This window comes from Cheilinus undulatus, linkage group 19, assembly GCF_018320785.1.
Source record: "Cheilinus undulatus linkage group 19, ASM1832078v1, whole genome shotgun sequence".
NCBI classification, from domain to species: Eukaryota; Metazoa; Chordata; class Actinopteri; order Labriformes; family Labridae; genus Cheilinus; species Cheilinus undulatus.
This window is the reverse complement of record NC_054883.1, coordinates 18119323-18140501: the sequence shown is the minus strand read 5'-3', so window position 1 is coordinate 18140501 and position 21179 is coordinate 18119323. Positions and strand designations below refer to the sequence as shown.

The 21179-nt window shown below is 38.1% G+C and overlaps 1 protein-coding gene across 1 annotated transcript in view; it reads right to left on the bottom strand.

Annotated features, from left to right (window-relative positions):
- Positions 1–21179, bottom strand: part of tgfbr1b (transforming growth factor, beta receptor 1 b) — a 113627-nt gene that overhangs the window by 49424 nt on the left and 43024 nt on the right. The window contains exons 2-3 of the mRNA XM_041813940.1: positions 13991–14242; positions 1106–1375 (exon numbers count right to left, since the gene is read on the bottom strand). Of these exons, the coding sequence (XP_041669874.1) occupies positions 1106–1375; positions 13991–14242 (522 nt within the window). The remainder of the gene's footprint in view (positions 1–1105; positions 1376–13990; positions 14243–21179) is intronic.

Sequence of the window (21179 nt, the reverse complement as noted above, 5' to 3'; positions counted from 1 at the left end):
CAGTTAAGAAGTAATGACTGTCAATCTGAAGTGACAAGTACAAATATAGTCTGCCTTCAAATGCAAGCAAACACGCCTCTTGAATGAAATGTGAAAAAAGGAATTACACCTGGGGAGCACTACTGGAACTCTGGAGATCTTTAACACTTCACATCACAATGATTTACTCATTTCTAAACAATTTTAGTCTGGGTTATTCTTAGTGGACCTCAATCACAGTTGTCTCAGTATCAGTCTTAAATGTATTACTTTTTGCTAAGAACAAGTTACAGATAAGGAAACTTTGTTGAATGTCAGTTTTCAGACTTTAAAAAGTATTTTTTGGCAGTCGATTTAAGTGAGTGGAGTAAACTAGATTAAAGATCTGTTAAACGAAAAAATGGAAACAAAGTTATTTATTGCAGATTCGTAATACCGACTTCTTCAAATATTTACACATAGGAAGTGCTGTCCTTGTTTTCATCAAAAGAAATCTGTTGAAATTTGATGTTTCAAAGTATAAAATTTCTCACTGTTCTCATCCATTATTAAAATTTAAATAAAATAATAAAATTGTATGAAATATTACCTAAATAAAGTCATTCATAGTTTCTCTCAGTAGTTAAGACTTGGAGTTTGAAATTTTTGAAAATAACATATTTTGTATTCCGTTTTGGGGGTTAAGTTTTTCACTTTACTAAACCAGTTTTGAAAATAGAGTTTAATATAAAACTCAGTTTTATAAATTACAAGGAATTACTTTAAAATTACTTTAAAATTAATACATTATTACTGAGTAAATATCTCCTAAATATGACCACATTCCCTAGGTATTACTTGGTAAAATGCCAATTTATTACAAGGTAATTACCGCCTTATTGTTGAGGAAAATACCAGATAATATCCCCCTATTATTATAAAGTAACTGGGTAATTAGGGCCTACTAAAACAAAGTGTTATGGTCTTGGTCTTTTCTCATAAAACTGCACTTTTATGTTGTCTACTGCCGTTTTTTTGTCTGCCTAACTTTACATTATGTTTGCAGTGCTACTATAAACAAATATATTTGCAAACAGATAAATGAAGTTTCATAAATTTAATCGAATTAAACACTATGCCATCATACCTGATCCAGAGCCCGAGGTGGTCATGTCATAGATAAGGTCCTTCAGTGTTGTTCCCACTGTGATGAAGGGGTGGTCCATAGAGGGGTCCTCTTCATTGGGAACCCTATGGTGGTGGTGATGATGGGGCCCGGCACCCCCTGCCCCAAGACCTCTGTGGCTGTGGCAAACATAAAACGCCAGGACCAGCAACAGGCAGAGCAAACACACAGGGCCGGCGATCACTGCTGCAAGGGCCACAGGGCCTAAAGGAGGAGTTTCTGGTGGGGGAACTGTAGGACAGAAAGACGACATAGGTTAGAAAATATGACTGACTGAAAGCGACCTGTGAGTGTGATCTTGAAACTCAAGCAATCATTGGCTATCATCAACTGAGAGACACATTATACCTATGGGAAGAGGTGAATTTTTCTTTGGTTCAAGAAAACTTTTCTTTGTTTATTTTAGAACATTCTCCTCCCCAACACTTGATGTTTAACATTTTTAGTAATCAAAACAGTTTATTATAGCCAGTAATTGAAGTGTGCTTGTCACTGACTCTCACTGAAAGTGGCATACATCTTGTTCAGTGTTCAGAGAGACCCATTAAAATTTAAGTTAGCCAACTAATAGTCTACTTTTTCCCAAAAGAAAATGTAAAGAAAATAGTCAATAGGGAATCAAAGAATTAAATCGATCAGAACAATCAATAATTTGTAAAGGGACCATATACAATGAAAATATAAATGTTTCCATTTGATGCATTGTACCAGAGATAGCTTAAAGCTAAATAATGCTAGCTAGATAATGGCATAAATATTTAAATAATCCTATCAATTCGTATCACTACTCGAGTTCTTAATAAAGTCTGAACTGAATTAAATTGAAATTATATCAATATCAGTATCAGCAAAAATGAATTTGTAAATCTTGGCACATCAGATATTGGTAAAAATCATGCATCCCTTGTTAGTGTTTCTTATAGATGGATAAAGGAGACAGCAATGTCTTCTGGTTCCTAAAAGTTTCCAGTTACATCTCGACCTTCTGACTAATGACAGCGTCACAGCCCTGCACAAAAATAACACCCATAAAATGAAAAAAAAAAAAAAAAGAAAAAAATTGAAATGACAGAATCAGAGTTGAGTTTTATTAACAAGTACACTTTCACATACATGGAATTTGACATGGTATTTTGGTACAAAACAAACAAATAACATGGAAGAAAAAAAAGAGCAGAACTGCAGCATGGACCTCTTCTGGTGTATCAAATATTTCCTCTGAATTAATGAAAATTCAGATGGGATGTTGGATTTTAGATAGACCCTCAACATATTATTTATTCTGCCTTTTATTGCTCTCTCAGTTTTGAAGTCCCGGTTCGGTACGTTTTCGGTACAGTAAATAAAGTGATTAAATAACTGATTTTTTTAAGTAAGTAAATTGTATTAAGATAAATAGGCTGAATAAATTAAATTTAAATAATTAATAATACTACGACCTCCTTCCAAAAGGTATTCAATGAATAAAAATATAAATAATTAAATACATTTTTAAATTACTAGGTTCTACTAATTGATACATTGACATATTTATTTCAATTCTTTAAACTCTAAAAATTCCTTGCCAACTTGAACACATCATCATACTACCATAAGTAAGCTTGTTTAGTATGCTAATTAACATCTATCCTGCTGAGATTCAACATGGACTTCAGCACTGGATTACTTCTTTAACCAATGGGACATACTACAAAGTTTGGGAGAACTTTTCACAGCCCATCTTGGCGGATTAAGAGGTTAGAGCCATGTGAAATCTGAGGGCAACCTATGACACAGCTGCAGATATGATGGAGTCCCGTCTCCCTCTCCCCTTCCCCCTCCTCTGAGGCTGATAGTTGAAGGTACTGAATTTAGAATTAATTTGATTCACAAAACCAGAGCACCATTGTTATAATTAGAGATCTTAAGTCCTAAATCTCCTCGTTACAGTGTGTTTTTCTTGTTTCAGTGGTGCCTTTTCAAATACTTTGATTGATCCGCTGCACGATGTGCTGCCAGCGACACACCTGCTGAGTAATGTCAGCGCTATTGTTGTTGTCTTTGTCCACTGTTGTATTTCACTGGGTAACAAAGTGTTCCTAAACAGGACACTTTTATCTGGGAATATTCAAGCTGTTGCTGTGGTTGTGTGGTTGCCAGGACAGCGTGACAGTGAGTTGCACTCTGGTTTTCCGTCTGTGTATGAGCTTCATTCAACATGTATCTATTCGCTTCACGTCTGTACCGTACCGAGAGGCCCGTAGCGACTGGGTACGGTACGAATACATGTATCTTTACATCCCTAGTGTTTACTGTTTAGTGAACCTTTCTTGTGTAGGCTGGTGATTGAAAAAAATTACTACTACTAGAGGTGTAAATCTCTCCTTTTCAAGACTATTTGATTCGAGTCTCGATTCACAGACTAAGATTCGATTCGCTGACTGTTCATTGAAATACACAACGACTCGGTCCGATCCGATCTGATTCAATTTGGTTCAGTCCGATTTGATTCGGTACAATCTGATTATAGAATCAAAATAACTTTTTGCTTAAACAAAAATTTGCAAATAAGGGGAAAACAAGATAATTTTATAATAATCTAAGTTTATTTGATCTATTATAAAACAGACTAAATGCCAGGCTTCCTGTGCTAACATTCTGAAATTATGTTTGAGAAAGTTTTCAGCACACCCAGGTGTCCAGGTGTCTTAGACATTAAACTGGGAGATAAATATTAAAATTAGTTTTTACTGGTACATGTTCGTCCTTCTGTGCTTGTAACTTCCTTAGCATTATTAATCCTAATAACAGAACAAACTAAATATCAAATTTTGCACAGAAGCACAAATTAAAAGTAATGTAAAGGAGATTTGGATAGACAGAGCTCTGTGTGTCTGTTAATACAGGAGAACAAGGGGTTAAAATAATATTGAAAACTGTCAAATTAAAACAACTTTCTATACATTTTTTTTCCTTCATTATTCCTCTTAATGTGAGGATTCAGTCTGCACAAAAACATGGTTATTTCTTTTTTCTATGTATCTGATCATTCTTGATTGTTTTCATTCTTGAATTAATACACTGGAGAACAGCTGATCTCCAGCTTAGTGAAGTCCTCTCTGTTTAACATCATATCAGTGGGATCAGACGTATTGACTATGTCACCAAATCAATCACTCCCAACAACATGTTATGGTCATACACTCCGTGAAAAAACGGGCTGTTTTACGGTGGTAACTGAGGACTCCCCTGAGTTTTAACTCAGGAAAGTGTTTATGTTCGGGTCTGTTTGTGCTGCGTTTAGTGTTAGCATCTTAGCTAAACTTTAGCTCCGCCATCTCAACAGGTGAGATTTATGAGTTACCGTAGTGCTCAATCCCTTTTCCTCAAAGCGTACAAATGGGCAGACATTTCGAAACGTATCCTAAGACTTGTTCGTCCATATTTTAACCGGTCCAGGACTCCGCAGACCGATGCACTCTGACCGCTGACGTCAAGATCGGTAAACTGATCAATATCGGATTATCTTTATACCACTAACTACTACATATTTGGGTGTCCAGGAGATGAAATTATCTCAGCATGCATCGATATAGTTTTAATTGTTGACAAGTCTCATTCTTCATATCTTTGTAAAATCTGAAATAGAGATTTGAAAAGACATTATGAAGACAGGAGAGATGAAGTGAGGCCATACGGTAATTGAAAGGTTAACTTTGAACATACTGATGGCTGGCACGTGGCAGTCTAAAGTGCTAGACTCCAGCCAGGAAGCTAACAGGCCAAGTGGTGCGGGGGCACATTCCATCTGCCCGAGTGATGGGAAATTTGGCCTGTAGCATGTACACACACAAAAACACAACCACACAAACACACACAGCCACATGATCCAAAGACAGCACAATGTCTTTTTCTATCTATCTGCCGTGAATAAAGATAGAAGAAACAGTCTGGACACAGACGTGACGGATGACCTAGAAAAGTTGAATCATCTATATTTACGATTGTCACTGTCTGTCTGAGTAATTCTTTGCCTTTGACCTATTGCAGGCTGGGATATGTTGTCGTGCTGAATGACTTAAGGAATAACTGAGGACAAAAGGACAAACACAAACAAAAACAGACTTTAATAAAGGTAGTCTTTCCATCCCTTTAACAAGAATGAATGCTGATCTGCCTGAAATGAGACATAAAACAACGTTCCTCATTATTATGAATGGCAGAGGGTCGGCTCTGAGGGTAAACATCAATTTTCTTTAAGAGGTGCGTAGAGCCTCACTGAATAGTTCATTACTGTCTGTGTGATGGATGAAGGCAGGCAGATGAGTAAAATCATAAATGTTCAAGTGTCACCTACTACACTGTTACGTAAATTGATGTAAATACAATGTCAGCACAGCCTTGGAATAACTTGCGCCAAATGCCTGCTAGTCGTGATGTTGTCTGTCTGTATCTACAAGATAGACACAAGCATACTTATTCTTTATTTATTTGTTAGCTTTCAAAACAAATCAAAAAACAAGTATGCTTCAATGTTCAAGCAATTTCCCTCTGGCTGACGGCGGCTCTCTGTGTTATCTATCACAGGCCATTTTGGAGCACAGAGTCTGTAATGTTGCTTGCTTCATCTGCAGTATTCATCAAAGAAATGGCTTCTTGGCACTGAAACAAATGTCTCCATTACGTAAATGTAAACTGCTGGAGAGGAACTGGAGATGGTAAATAATAGCATCAAGTGATGGAATCTGAAATTGATTTTGCAGGTCAATGGTCTTTTTCTCCATACTTTAATTAAAACGTCCAATCTAGGCAATGCTGTAGATCTCATAATAACTTTGTCATCAATGCTATTGTTTAAAGTTTGGGTAAAGAATCCTTCATCATGTTTTGGTTCATCATCTAACGAGGCCAGAGTTACATAAATGAGTTGGTTTTAAGAGAATGGTCTGTTGATTCTTTTTGTTTCCGTGCCATAAAACATTTAGCTGGGAAAAACACAGCCAGCATGTGTTTAATGTGGAACATGTAAGGTATCTTAAGCTTGATTAGATTAGATGTCAACCAATACTGACAAGTACTGCATTACAAGTAGCTCATGAGTCCAGTGACACAGTAGGGGTGTGCGATAGGGCGATCTTAGATTGTACTGATGATCTGCTAAAGCTGATTTATCGTAGAATCGGCTCAAGTTCTCTCAGATCTATGCTCACTCACCTTTCCTCTTCTGTTTCCTAACAGAGTGAGGATTCAAGGCTGAAAATGAAACTAAAGACTGAGCTCTTTAAAATAACTAACTGGCAGAGCAAGCTGGGATAGGAAGCAGAAGAGCCTCAGTAAACAGATCTCTAATGTAAAAGTCAGTGCATGAATGATTTGTGTCACATTATTACCGATCCATGGGTCCAGTACTAACGCACTCGAATCTTTGATGCAAAGGTTGATTATCCGATTCAGACTGGTTCATCTTTACACCACTGCTTAACTTTGGCAGTATAAAAACAAACCTTAAAGGCCTCTGTTGTACAAAATTGCAAATGAACAGAGGCTACATGTGCCACAGCTGTATGAATTTTGTTTACAGTCCACATTTTAAATAAACAGCCTGATGAGCACTAAAACAAATTTAAAAACACAGAAGAGGAAACAAAGAAATCATAATTTTAAAGTGGTGCACAAAAGGCACAAATTGGTTCCATATAATAGATCAGAATACAGGGAAATGAAAGTTTGGTCCATAAATATTGTGGGAGAAGACATTCAGACCACCCTTACCTGATGGTGCTAACTATAAAATGGCTAATATTTTAGCATTTCATGTTTTGATCAACAGATTGTTGCAGGAGACAGAGACAAAAAAACTTGACTTGTAAACAGGATTTGTGCATAAAAAGTACAGGAAGTACATTTGGTTGCTCTGCAACCTGATACAACTGGTATGCACTCATATTTAATGTGTACTGCATCAGCCACCTCACAGCTCACAACAAGAGCTTCACAGCTGCACAGAAACTGCACAATGTGGTTTTTACTGAGCATAACAGAAATCATCATGAGACGGTTGATTTTTTCCCCTTTAGGAGACTCTAAAAGACAGACAGTGGCCCGTATACTGAGGTGACTTATATTCCAATATGTCAACAAGAGAAATAAAAGCTTATAACAAGCTGTCAAACTGGTTTTGCTGTAGTCAGCAACATGCAGGTGGTGGTCGTCTCTTGTAAGGCCAATTGTTTGTAGTACATTTTTTCATTCTGTCTGGCAGAATGCCATCATTAACTGTCTGCTAAATTAAGAGCAGAGTCTGGCTCATTAATTATCTTGACACTCAAAAGCTGCTGTCCATTCTATTGTATTAATACTGACAAACAAGCCACTTCAAACCTTAAGCATCATTTAACCACTTGAGGACATTGCTGAGGGGAATACCTAGGTTATGAGGAAAACTATTTCAGAAATGTGTCTATTTTGAGGCTTTTCTGGACATATTTGTTCTTCTCTTAAGAGGACCGAAACACATTCTATGAGCTCTAGGTCAACAACTCTCATTAATCTCTCTCATTAATCTATTACCATGTTTACATGGAGACAAAACAGAATCAATCGCTTATTTTTCTTGTTAAAAACAAATCCCACGTTCATATGACATCAAGCAAGTGAGCACACAAACATGCAAAAACAACTACAAACACATAGTATACATTCTCACACCCTTCCTTCTGCAGTGCCAATTTCTTGTACAGGACAACTTGTTGTAGGCAGCAGAAACAAACACTGCTGTTACTGATGCTGTAGTCCACTTAGGTATTCATAGCTTTCCCATAACGTCCCACACTCATGTAGCCCACCCTTGTGGGCAAGGAAAGCTTCCTACTACTGTGTGCTATGGAGGAGTTCATCTTATTGTCAACCTGTGTGTTTTAGCCAGTTTTATTTAGATTTTTTTAAATGAAAGAAAGTTGTAGATTAACTGGATGCACTGACTATCTAGGCAATAAGCCTGGGTTGTACATGTACATGCTCTGAGGCTGCCAAAGTTAGATTTGCAAATATTGACAAAAACCACATAAAAGCAGTTAAGTAGTTTATACAAAGGTTTTTGAAAAGAAATCATGCATAGGGTTTTTTAAGGTTTATCAGTAAAATAATTAAAACCTGCACTGATTTTTGATGGCAGTGCGTCACTTTTTCTTCTCTCTTGGGTCCGGGGGGGGTGCTGCTTTTCCTATACCCCTTTCCCACTGGCCAAAAAACCCATTTAAACCCGCTAACAATTGGCTCCTGTCGGCAGTGGGAAAGGCTCTTATCGGCATTCAGACCCGGGTCGGTTTTTTATCGGCTCGCCTCTGATCGGATCCAGTAGGATCGCACGCCTGGGTGAACACGGGATGACTTTAGCGTAGCGTGCCTATGTTTATATTAATACAAGTAATACATTTATATTTCTTGCCTGTTGTGATCTAATAGATCCTTTTTGTTGTTGTTGTTGCACAGAAACTTCATTCTGTCTGCTGCGCGTTTAAGCCTGAGGAGGCAGGAGTTTAAAGGCAGAAGTTTCACAGCATGGCAGCGCAGTTTAACGGCACGTATAAACACAAAAATGCCCATGTCATAATGAACATATATCCGCTGAGAATATTGTTTTTTTTTTTTTCCCAGATTTTTTTCAGACAGATTTAGCTCATTCAGTCTGTTAAAATCTCATGGATTGTCTCATAAAGCGCCGTGCGTCCTGTCCGTGCGCAGCTGGAAAGAGAGATCCTTTTCAAACGATATAATCTATTAACCTTTCATTTATTTATTCATTGCATTATTTGCCTCTTGGAAATGATCACATCGATCCTCTTTTTTTGTTTGTTATTACACAGAAACTTCAGCCCGTCAGCTGCACATTAAAGCCTGATGCACTGTTGCTGAAGGAGACAGGAGTAAAGGCAGAGGTTTCCAACACTGCAGCGCAGTTTAACGGCACATATAAACACAAAAATGCTTGTCTAGCTCACTCTTGTCATAATGAAGGTATCTGCTGAAACCTATTATTTTTTTGTAAACAAGTCAGGCTTCTACAGCCTTGGATTTCTCATGGATTATCACATGAAGTGCAGCGCTTCCTGCATAAAAATGCAGCTGGAGAATGGGAGACTTCTCTAAAAGGTTGTTTCTATTTCCCTTTATCATATATCTGCTCCTTGGAAATGACTATATCTTCTGTTTTTTTTTAGTTTTCACCCTTAAATCTCAGTCTGAAAAGTACCATCTCCTCCATCAACTGTTAAGCCGGATGACAGCTGATGGAGGAGACAGGAGTTTGGCAGGCTGAAGTTTCTGTTTTAAATCATTAAAAAGATCGATGTTTGCCTATTATTTCCAAGAAGCAGATAGACGTGAAAAATTTGAAATAGAAACATTGTTTATAAAAGGTTCTCCTTTACTTTATTTGGCTGCGCTCGTAAGTAGGAAGCGCTGCACTTTACTGGATAATCCATGAGAAATTTAAGGCTGTAGGAGCTGAATATGTCAGTAGAACATTAATTATTCTCAGCGGATATCTTTGTTATAGAAAGACTGAGCTAGAAATGCAACATGATGACATCAGCTTGACGCACCAGAGGAAAAAAAACAGCCACGCAGCTCATCTGCTGGCGATCAGGCCCGGGTCTACTGGCAATGGGAAAGGAGTCACTTGCTGATTGTTAGCAGGTTTGCCCACGTTTAAAAAAACCCGCTTTTACACGCTAATTTTAGTGGGAAAGCAGTATCAGGTACATGTGTGGGGGGGCTGCTACGTGGGATTGTTGGTGATCCAGCCGAGTTTGGAGATTTAACTAACATGATAACACTAGAACACTGACAGACAGCTGACAGTGATCCTGATATGATCGTTAAGCAACATGAACAAGCTAATGTTTGCTAATTATCATCATTATAGGTGAGTGCTAAAGACATCCCAAAGGCTAAGTTCGGGCTCAGATGTCTCGGATTGCAGTGATTTAAATAGTGTCAGTACGAGCCAAATGACAAAAACTTACAGTTTAAACAAATAACTCAGTCCCTCTGTAGTTTTCGGGTGATTTGAACCTGAATTTGTTCAAAAACATGAAGGATATAATGCCTTAAACTAAAATGAGCATATGCAGAGTCTCTGGTTTTTAAGGAATTCCACGTTGCCTGTTTACATGGATATTAGGGATGCACAATATTGGATTTTTGCCGATATTCGAAATGCCAATATTTTAAAACTCATTTTGGCCGATACCGATACTGATATTTAATTACATTGTTTCCACTGTTAAAAAAAAAAAAAAAAAAGTCCATCCTGTACTACAAATATATTTATATTTTTAATATTGTTAGTCTATTTTTTTTAGAAATTGACAAAACATTTGATTTTTATCAGAAATGAAGGATGTGTTGTTTTTTTTTCCAAATACAGCCATACACTAATGTAAAACTTACAGTAATGTCTGGGTTATATGTGCATTAAAGGCTACATGTATTTTTAACTGTACAGCTAAAGTGATCTGCATCTTTGAGTACAATAAACAGCAGCAAAATAACCTGCTGACACTGAGCTCCACAGCGCAAAAAAGAAATAGCTTATAAATTTAGACTGATTCTCCTTATTACTCAGCCAGTTTGCATGATGGCCCCCTGACATACTCCTGGCAAAGTGCTTTAAATAACAACAACAACAACAAAAAGACAAATTATCAAATGCAAAAAATCTAGCTATAGTTCAGAGCTTAAATATGATTTTACATTTTTGAGACTCAAGATGAACAAAAGAAATAGAACTTCAACTGAAGTACTTCTCTTGATTCTGCTTTAACCAGCACAAACTAACTAAGCAACCAAGTTTAATGGGCATTTCACTGTAAACAGCTCTTTAACAACCCAGTGACACCCACATCTCCAATGCTGGAGACAGGACACCTGCAGAGTGTGTGCCATGCACGGGAGACTTGGCACACAGAAGTCCGTCATTGCTTTTGTCATGTTTCACGCACTTTCACGTAGCACAACATGCACATTCTTTATCTCTATTTTCCATATCCTAAACATGTTATCAAATGCAGCTGCAACTGCGGCTGCTGAGTGAGCACTCCTGTAAATGCAGGACAGGCTTTTCAAGAGTGAAATCCTCATCTATCCACTGAGGCAGTGAGGCTCAACATGCTAACAGGATGGACACTTGATGTTCATATATCTGTGGTGAAGCTAATATGTTTAGCTTTAACGAGGAGCTTCTCTACGTGACTGGAAATGAAGTTTTGCAGTTCAGGTAAGGCATCATTAGCCCGCAGAAGCCCATATATTCCACCATGCTGAAAGGCTGATTATCAAGAGCTATAAATTTAATGATTTTCCTGTTCAGCTCCTTACCTTTGGGTGGTCGCTGCTGTATTTTTTAGCTTTGTCGAATGACTTAAGAAGAGGCTGTTGAAGAGTTTTCCCTGGCACGAAGTTTTGTCATTCTTCATGTTAAGAAAGTCCTTGTAGTAATCAGGGTGACAGTTTTTTAGATGCAAAATTAAAGTGGCGGGGTTAAAGACGTGTTGTCATGCTCCTCTTTGCATTACATGTGCTTTACAAGCGATGCAAACAGCTACTTTGCTGTCTTGTTCCCACGCCTCACATGTTGAGTTTGTTGTTGGCACACGTCCGGTGTAGCGCCTGCGCTTAATGATGACGTCGCATTGTCAGCCGCACAGATCTGCGTGAATTTTATTATTGGCTGATACCGATAATTAACTTTTAAAGCTATTTCAGCCGATACGGATATACTGCTGATAGTATCCTGCATCCCTAATGGAAATGAAATCCCCGTTTTCTAAATTTTCCACAATGAAGCCTGTTTAAGGCGTTTAGTTTTCAGACACCCAAAACACTGTTAGCGGAAAAATGAACAGCCAAAACATGACAAAAATGCTACTGTTTTAGGATGAAGTCATGCATGTTCGGTTGATGTTTCAGTAAATAGAATTCAAAGGCTTGTCTAAAAGAAATAAACAGAGTTTCTCTGCTCCTCGAAATAAATATAGACCACCATAACTTCACTAACAAACCAGAGTAAAGAGTCACTGGATAAAAATATCGATTAAGGAATTTATATTCATTCTGACTGATATAATACAATAGTCAAATCACTGGTGCCTCTACTTTAATGTCTGCATGTGGCGGTGCTCAAAACATGAATCGGGGGCCTTAAAAAGTTGATATTGTGGTGCATTTTTATCAAATCGTCTTGCATTAAATCAGTTAATACAGAATTGGTGTATTGTCATATCATGGGACATGCACCTTACTGTATTGTGAGTTGCCTTGGCGCTCCTTGGCATACCCTAACACTACATATCATTACTACTACAGCTATCAATTTGTCTGTTATTAGTCCTGCATGGGAGTGAGTTTAATCTGTTAGTGTAAATTAGTTTAGTTGCTCTCAAGAAAACCATTTACAGATGCAGTAACATACTGCAGTGTGTGATATTTTTGAAGATGAAGATGCTCTCAGGTGTCATACATACAGTCAAGATCATCAGTCTTTATAAACTGTGTTTACAGCGGATGCATTGACACTCAATTCCTGCGCAGAGCTGCCATCTGTGTTTCCATAAAGACTTTACTGTGATGTGAACATCCATTCAAAATGAACAGACAGTGATGCCATTTTAACATAATTTTTACTGGTAGAAAATGTAACAGCAGTCTAGGAACATCAAAGATGTCTCATCCATATTTGCTCCAGCAGATATGTGTTTGGCCTTCGACTTTTCTCTGAGCTCAAGCTTTGACCCATATACAAGCATTCAGCTGTATTTCCATTATGTGATGCTGTGGTCGTGTTGCCCTTCAAAGTTGCAATACAAATCAACTCAAAGTTTTTAAGAACCTGCATCAACTTTCTGTAATGTCAATAAAAATCAAAAGGGCTGCAGCTCTTTTCTTGGAGTTCAGGTAAATTGATTTGTGCACTTGCAGCCATAGCAGAGCAGCCGTTCTAAGAGGACACCACTTCCTTTGCTTCATCAGTAATGAAGAGACAGTAGCAAATCAAAATGAACAAGCCTTCACTCTGGTAGGCCGGAGCTTACTTTAACTTTAAACATATATTTCTTCCCATTTTCGTCCTTCTTTTCTGCTTGGCTCTCATAAAAGTGCTACACTCACACAAGAGGCAATCTCCAGTGTTGAAGAATGAAGCCAATGTGAAAAATGCCACAGTTCCTTCAGTATCCACTTCAACCAGGCTGCAAAAGCCTAGGAATGCCCATTAGGGTGGATTGAATACACATGAATGTCCCTTGGAATTAAAAAAGTATCTATTGATCTTTCTAGTTCGGGCATGATGCCCAGGCGACATACAATGACCGAACATTTTTTTATCCATACATCCAAGAAACGGAATCGAATCTTAAGATACTTCAAGATTCAGCTCTCTAACACTAATTCAACAACAGCCATCAAGTAATTATGCAAAACAGTATCTAATCAGTTGACTAATGACCTCAGTGACCAATCGGCTATCAAAGCAGTTCTTAGATGCATCCCTATTGGAAACACTTAACAGTCTGAAAAATGGCTGAATTGATACACTGTAAGAAATGTCTAGAGGCTCTGTTAAAGGTTGTCTGAAAGGTTCAGTTGAATGTTGACTGAAAAATACAGCAGAATAAAAATGTCATAAATCTCATCAGAGACGAGGTGAAAAGTAGAACAAACACTTGCAGGCAGAACTCTGCCGATTACAGCTCCTATTCTGTCCCCTAATATAACTCATTAATGTGTTTTTGGTTGATAATTGAGTTCAAAGTCTTATCTAATGTCATTTTTTCTTAAACACATAGAGGTGATAATTTGTGTATTTACCAGGAAAGATTTCCAGGTTGGGCTCTTTGTTGCAGTAGTCGTCAGTACAGCACATGGGGTAAATACCCTCGTCATGTTTGACAGACGGGGCACAGAAGAAGGGCCGGTCTCGTGGGATCAGCTCGGTTTCATGTACACACTGGCGCCGCTCGATGGTCAACCGGCTGCCTGACTTGCGGATGGCGACGTAACACACGCCATCAGTGGTGCAGCTGGAGTTGGCAGTGCAGCGGTCACAGTAACACTGGAGAGCTGGAGGAAGAAGAGAGGAAAAGTTACAAATAAGGCTAGAATAACTCAATCCAGTAGGAAATCCATCTGGAATGTCTGAACAACAAAAAATGTAACATGCATCATTCATGTCGCTGTCATCACTCTTCCAGAGAACTCTTCATGGGCATCCTTTTTTGTTGAATTCAAACACACCATTCTCTTCTAGGTCTCTCAAACTCACCAAAATCACTTCCTATCTTGTGTTTGTGTGTTTTTCTATGTATGTTTGTGTGCGTATGTGTGTAGTTCGGTTACTTGGAAAGGAATTCTCCCTGAGGGAATGTAAGACGTTACATCACTCCTGTCATACTTTACGCACACAAACTTACTGACTCATTTTCCTCTGAGTGGTTGCGTTGTTGCTGGAAATTTGAGTGCTTCTGAGAGAGACAGACTTATGACAGAGACAGAGCTGCAGAACAGCTGGAGAGCACATGGCCTACATCAGGAAAAGCATCTAAAAGTTCCTCTTTCAGTCTAGACAAAGTCATGTTTAACAGGAAATGTGACTCACAAGCTGTTTAGTATTTTCTGAAATGAATGCACATTTGCAAATCCACTTGTTTGGCAATCAGATGTTTCATATGAGAGTTACACCTACTTCCTGTCTGATGGCAAAGGATCAAAATGGCCAGCATGGCCACTGGGGTATCTGTTAATGAAACATGTCAATGTAGGGACAGATATTGATGACTTCAGATCAAAATCAGAGAATGATAGGTTCAACAAACTAAGACAAATTCAGAAATGACCCATTAAACCATAGAATGATCTCCCCTAAATTTAGATCAGTTCTTAGTGAAAATTATTTTGAAAAGCATCTTTATTTTGGGCCCACTGGTGAACAGTCCTGCATTTGATAAGCTGATAACTCCAACTTGTGTAGGCTAGTTGGACCTAAATTCCTGTGCATTTTAGAGGATTTTTTTGTAGGTCTAGTGATGATACATATGTCTACTGATTTTAAGAATCCTAGGTTCCACCTCCTTTGGGGTCTGATGTTTTGAATTATTGTAGGGGGTGCCATTGAGCCATTAGGCAGATGCCCCCTTAATAAAAATCATATGGTTGGTATGAACAACCAACAAGGGTCATGCATATGAAATTTGGTGATTGTACGATGCTGATAAGGCAATGAAAACACTACTTCCTGTTTTTTGACATTTGAGGCATTGCCATGGTAACAGGGTTAGAGGCAGGTCCATGAGGCCTGGATTGGCACATTGGTCAACATGTTAGGACTGTTCCAGAACAGCTTTTAGAAAGATCAGACCAACCATGTAGGAATGAGGACAGAATATGTTAAAAAAAAAAAAAAAAAAATGTACTTTACTTTTGTTAGATAGATTAACGAACCAGATACAATCAATTTATGAAAATTATCTTTATGAATAAAACATGTAAGTTTCATGAACTTTTATGTTATTATCCAAAAACCCATTGAAAAGTTTCACGAAGATTGACATCATCACTGCTGAGTTATTAAAAAAAAGATTTTTGGCACAGTACCAAGAATCGTCGTCCAACTTTGGCAGCTAATAACCACTATGCCCTGTGGTAAAAAGTCCTGCTTTTAATAAGTTCAGGAGTCCATCTTGTCTAGTTTGAGGAAAACCTATTCTGGAGTCAAGGAGATAAGTCCCGTTGGACTAGTTCGATCAGATGTGAGGACTGTGAATTTGACAAAAACTTGCCAAAATTGGGCACAAAATGGCTATTATCTCATTTCCTGTGCATTTTAGAGGATGTTCCCAAGAGGATTTTTTTGTCCGTCTAGTCATTATACATATGTGTACCGATTTTCATGCATGTTGCTCAAACTTGTAGGCTGGGCTCCTGAATACCAGGTTTTGGGGCCCCTGAGGGGTAATTTTTAAGCAAGATGAATGGAACCACCAGAAAACAAAATTTTTCACCAGGCTCTAACAAGCCGCCAAATTTGGTGAGTTTTAGAGCAAGATAAGGCCCCAAAAAATGCAAAAGTTGTGAACTTAAAATAATAAGAAGTATTCCTTCTGTTTCAATAGAGCTCTCACATTGGTCAGTGCTCAGGCCCTAGTAGGGGGCCAGACAGTAGACAAATTGCCGCTACCCTTTCATAAATATTAGGACAGGACATCTGACTGACTTTGAGTTCAGGTCCAAACTATCAGCATGTAACTAAAGCATACAATCAGTGAAAGAAACGTCCAAAACATTTATGTGCACAAAGTTTGCTAACTTTTTTGATGATCTCAAGGAACTGCATCTCTGATGGCCTGCTAGGAGTCAACCAGTAAAGAGATCTAACACACTACAGTCAGTGGAAACAAGTGTAGCAGAGACAGATCTGATCCTGTTATAATAATAATTACACTTAATATTATTCCGCTCGCTCTGTGTTTTGATCATTATTAACAAGCCTCTTCACCCCACCACATGAGGATCATCTGTCGGGATAATGGTACAATTGAAACGTTTTAACTCCCAAATCTTTTCTTGTGGAGGGGGCTACTATGTCTGTGAAGTCTGGAACACAGTTGTTTTTAGAAAGATTACGTTAAGAACAAGGTAACTTATTCACTGCAGGACTATAAGCATTTCATAAGAATGGCACCCTTTTTGTTAATCTGTAGGAAATGGGAATACATTTGTGGGTTGGCTAAGGTGTTACTTGCTAAAGCTTTACACCCTGAAACATACTTCAGGTTGAAGAAATAATACACCTTCTACAATTTGAAACAATACAATTACAAACTGCTGTGCTGTTTTTCTTTGTTTCTTAAAAGACGCCAGTGCTACAGGTCAGGACGCTTCTAATCAGAGTTTAACACTGCTCAACAGCCACAGTAGCCACACAGAGTCAGGAATGTGCTTAATGTAAGGAAGTCTGTTAGAAATCCCTTCGGCTTGGAACCATTAGTAATGGTGTTATGAAGTGCTATGAATAATCCAGGTCACTCTCTCTCTCCCTCCATCTCTCCTATGTGTCCTTGCCCCCAAACACAGGGCAGACTGAGAGCCCAGAGTCTGGTATCATTATGCAGCTCAGACACCCATCATGCATGGCTGGCCAGGTTAAAGCAACACACACCTACGAGGACGAGATCTCTGAATAATTAACAAGCCAGGCCACAGTGAGAGGAGTAAAGCACTGAGAGTGTTTGACATCCACACAAGCAGGCAGATGGTATTAACAGTATGAAAGGTACATCAGTGCAAATCTGCCCTCTGGTGCAACAACTTCACTGTGGTTAGAGAGGATTTAAACACAAGAAACAACGCCAAAACTAGAGTCCATTACATTACTGACGAGGAATACACTACAAGTCTGTGAATGCCATACCATTATCCAAGTTTTAAAGTTGCAGGAGGTCTTTTTCGCTGGTGGAATTTCAGGAATGGTCTGGAGGTGAATTCCAGACAGACGGAGTCAGGGTATAATTACAATAGCCAAACAACAACAACTGTGTGTGTATAAATGTGTGTGTGTGTTTGTGTGTTGTGTAAGTGGTGATGTTTCATAAAGACAGAAAAAAATCAGATCAAGCAATGCACAACAGGAGATGGCTAAATAAGAGCCAGCTGACACCAGTCCTCTCTGAGTCAACCTCATAACACATGAGTCAGATAACTCCAGCCCATTATCACACAAACACTAGGTATCAGTGAAGAACAGCCCAGATGTCTAGACGATCAAACAAGAGATATTTTCCACATGTTGGAAACAACTGTGCAACAATGAAGATTAACTTGTGACAGCTTCGGTCAAACAGAACATGAGTGTGATAGTAAAAGAGGATAAATCACAGTAAAGTAAAGGAAGACAGCTTTGCCATCCAAACAATGATTAAACTCGCTTTAAGTGTGGTTTCAAACTGTGATATTTACGCTTCTGTGACATTCTGCCTTCGCTATGATGAAGTAATGAGAGGACACGATGATCCCCACTTCGGGTAGTAACAGGGGTGATACAGAGATGAGAACAAGATCAGCAAAGCCAGGGGAGGACTGCAGCACTGTGTGTGCATTAATGATGATCACATCAGATTAAATGCAAATTCCAACTGTTTTTAGTTGACTTGCATGAAGAAAGAAGATAGAAATGTGTTAAAATCAAGCACTATGTATTCAGCACTTCACAGTGGCTCTGGGTAAACAAGGTAAGATGGGTTTGCAGAATGTAGCCTATGTTAGCAGTGCTGACAACCCCAGCCTTCAGTCCTTCTTGCGGGTTGATGTTCACATTTCTGCTGTACACATAAATGCATAGAACATCATCCCCATTTTCTAAATAAAAATACAGACACAAATGTTTTTATAAGATGCTGACAGTGTGCTTAGTTAATTGCTTTTTACATTTGATACTGTATTAAATTCACAATATTGTCCCTCAGTAAACAGTACTACTACAAGGATTCAAACAAGAAACATAATACAAGAAGCAGGTCTGACCAAGTATTTATCAGCACACATGCATAAGCTCAGCAAGCCTCTACAGGCATTTCATTCAATCCTTTTACAAAATAATTTATGTCTATAAAAAAATGCATTTAAGGTGAATTTGATCAAGACAGAGAATCAAATTAATGTTTTCCTCTTTCTCGTCTCCATTTCCCCTTCTGCCTTGTGCATAATGGTGCATAAGTGCTCTTTTTTTTTCCCTCCGAGCAGTGATGAGAAATTATACTCCAAAACTATCATCAGACAGGACCTAGGAATGTGAAATAATGTTTGATGCAGTTTTAAAGTTATAAAGGTTAGCCATAAATAGTTGTTCTCGTGTTGTGCAACAATGGCAAGCTCCATCCAGCTGTGACCTCACTCTGCAGGCAGCTCATAAAATGTTACAGACTATTTCAGGGCTAAGATTAACCAATAACTACTGATTAACTTAAAAATGATTAAAAAACAGAAAAACGCCCAGTCCTTACTGAGAGCCAATAACTCACCAAACACCTATTCTGTCACGTTTGCCTCAGGTTTCCACACAGACACAACTGCTGTTCACCTGTTCACTGTCAGCTTGAATCCTGAATGCAGCAGGATTTTGATCCTTACTGCCCCTTTGCTGTCTCTCTGATTGGCAGGTCAGTGGATCAATCAGAGATCCCCTTCTCATCACAAATATTTCAGGGCTAAATGTCACATGCAATATAGATGTAAACTGTAGACATAAAAAACAAAGCAGAGTAAGAAGAAGCAAATATAAATTCTTAGTGTGCTCAGCTTCTGTTAATAATTAGCACAGCTTTGGAGGTATTTAGGGGAAATTTACCGACTATAAATGCTAGTAAAAGACTATGTGTGTCCTGATTTGTAGTCTTCAACAGATCATGAATCAGTGAGCCGAGGAAGAGAAAAGCTAACCAGACACACAAGTCTCTACATGCAGACAGATGAGTCAGCAACAGACGTGGAGTAAACAAACAAAAACACACCTTTTACTTCTGTTATTATATGGGGCCAAAGTGCCGTCATTAAAGTTTCTTTATCTGGAAGGCCTGGAGTGAAGAAAACTTTATTGAAAAGTCATCACCAGCAGTGATTTTTAAAATTGCAGTGCCCAGCTCTGGTAAACAAATAATCGACGGCCTTTTCTGAAAGAAAAAAATAATATTGTGCCCCCGGCCCTGTCCCCAGAGTTCACCAAGGCTGCAGCCTGCTGATTCTAAACTGCATTCAGCATCTCAGAGACACAACTGATAAAATGGCCAATTAGCCCATGATGCATCTGAAGATAAGATTTAATGAAAAACTTAACATTTTTAGGACTGATAATCAAAGCTCCACAGGAATAATACACACTTTAGGATAGAAACAGGAAATAGCAGTGCCCCAGATAATTTTTTTTTTCTGTTACCTGGGACATTTTGTTTTAATTGCTTCCTGAATTAGACTGATTAAAATATTGTGTTCCCAAAAGCAAAAACTTTTCAGTGTGAGCCAGGGAGATTATCCAAACTTTTGAGTTGGATGAGACGCTGCTTTTGTTTTAGAAAAATCTGCTTCAAAAACTCAGCACAAACAAAGGTAGCGCTTTCTTTAATTTTAAAACATTAAATTAAATCAATTCATTGCCTTTTTATTCTGGCAGGCAACTATTGTTTGCTTTTTTTTGCTTATTATTCCGAACTGTTAGAAAGATGAAAAGGCATTTGAAAATGTAATTTCTGACTATTATCAGAATTCAGACATACTTTTAGAAATGACCAGTCCTAACATTTTTTAAGTGCTTAAAAAACCGGCGGTAAATCACTGTTACTGTGTTAGAGACCAGTGGAGGCAGAAATATTACTATCCTTGACAGATAAACCCAAATAATAAAAACAAATGAGATAAAATGATAGATAAGAAGCAGTGTAATTTTATTACTGAATGGAGAAAAATTCGTGGCATACTGGCTCAAAGTACATGTCATGTGTCATCAGAGGCAGGCAATATGACCTGAAATTTATTTCACTGTCACTCAGTCTCTCTTTAAAGTAACAGCATTCTATTGTGGTATAAAAAAATTTTAAAAATCACACATTTCAATATATGTTCAAGCAACATGACCCCCCCACTCTTTCCTAGCATACAGTACTCAGTATTTCTCAACATAGATTTCTGTGCTTCATTCCAGTACAATTTCCCTTTCTGCCTATTTACCTTCTCTGCTCAGTGAGCCGTCAAATATTGCCCTCCAGCGCTAAGAAACAGGCTTTTCAGGCAATATAAGCTAGTGCTGCTCGATTTAGTTATAATGTGTTAAATTATACTTGAGAATACTGCGATTACAATTTAATACATATATGGTAGGGGTGGGTGATATGGGAAAAAAAAAATCGAATCAAGATTGTTTTATGGCTGGATCACAATCTCAATTTTATCCTGATGCTTTATCATTCTGACTTTTGAGGATAATTTTCATGTTATTGACCAAAAACAATCTTAA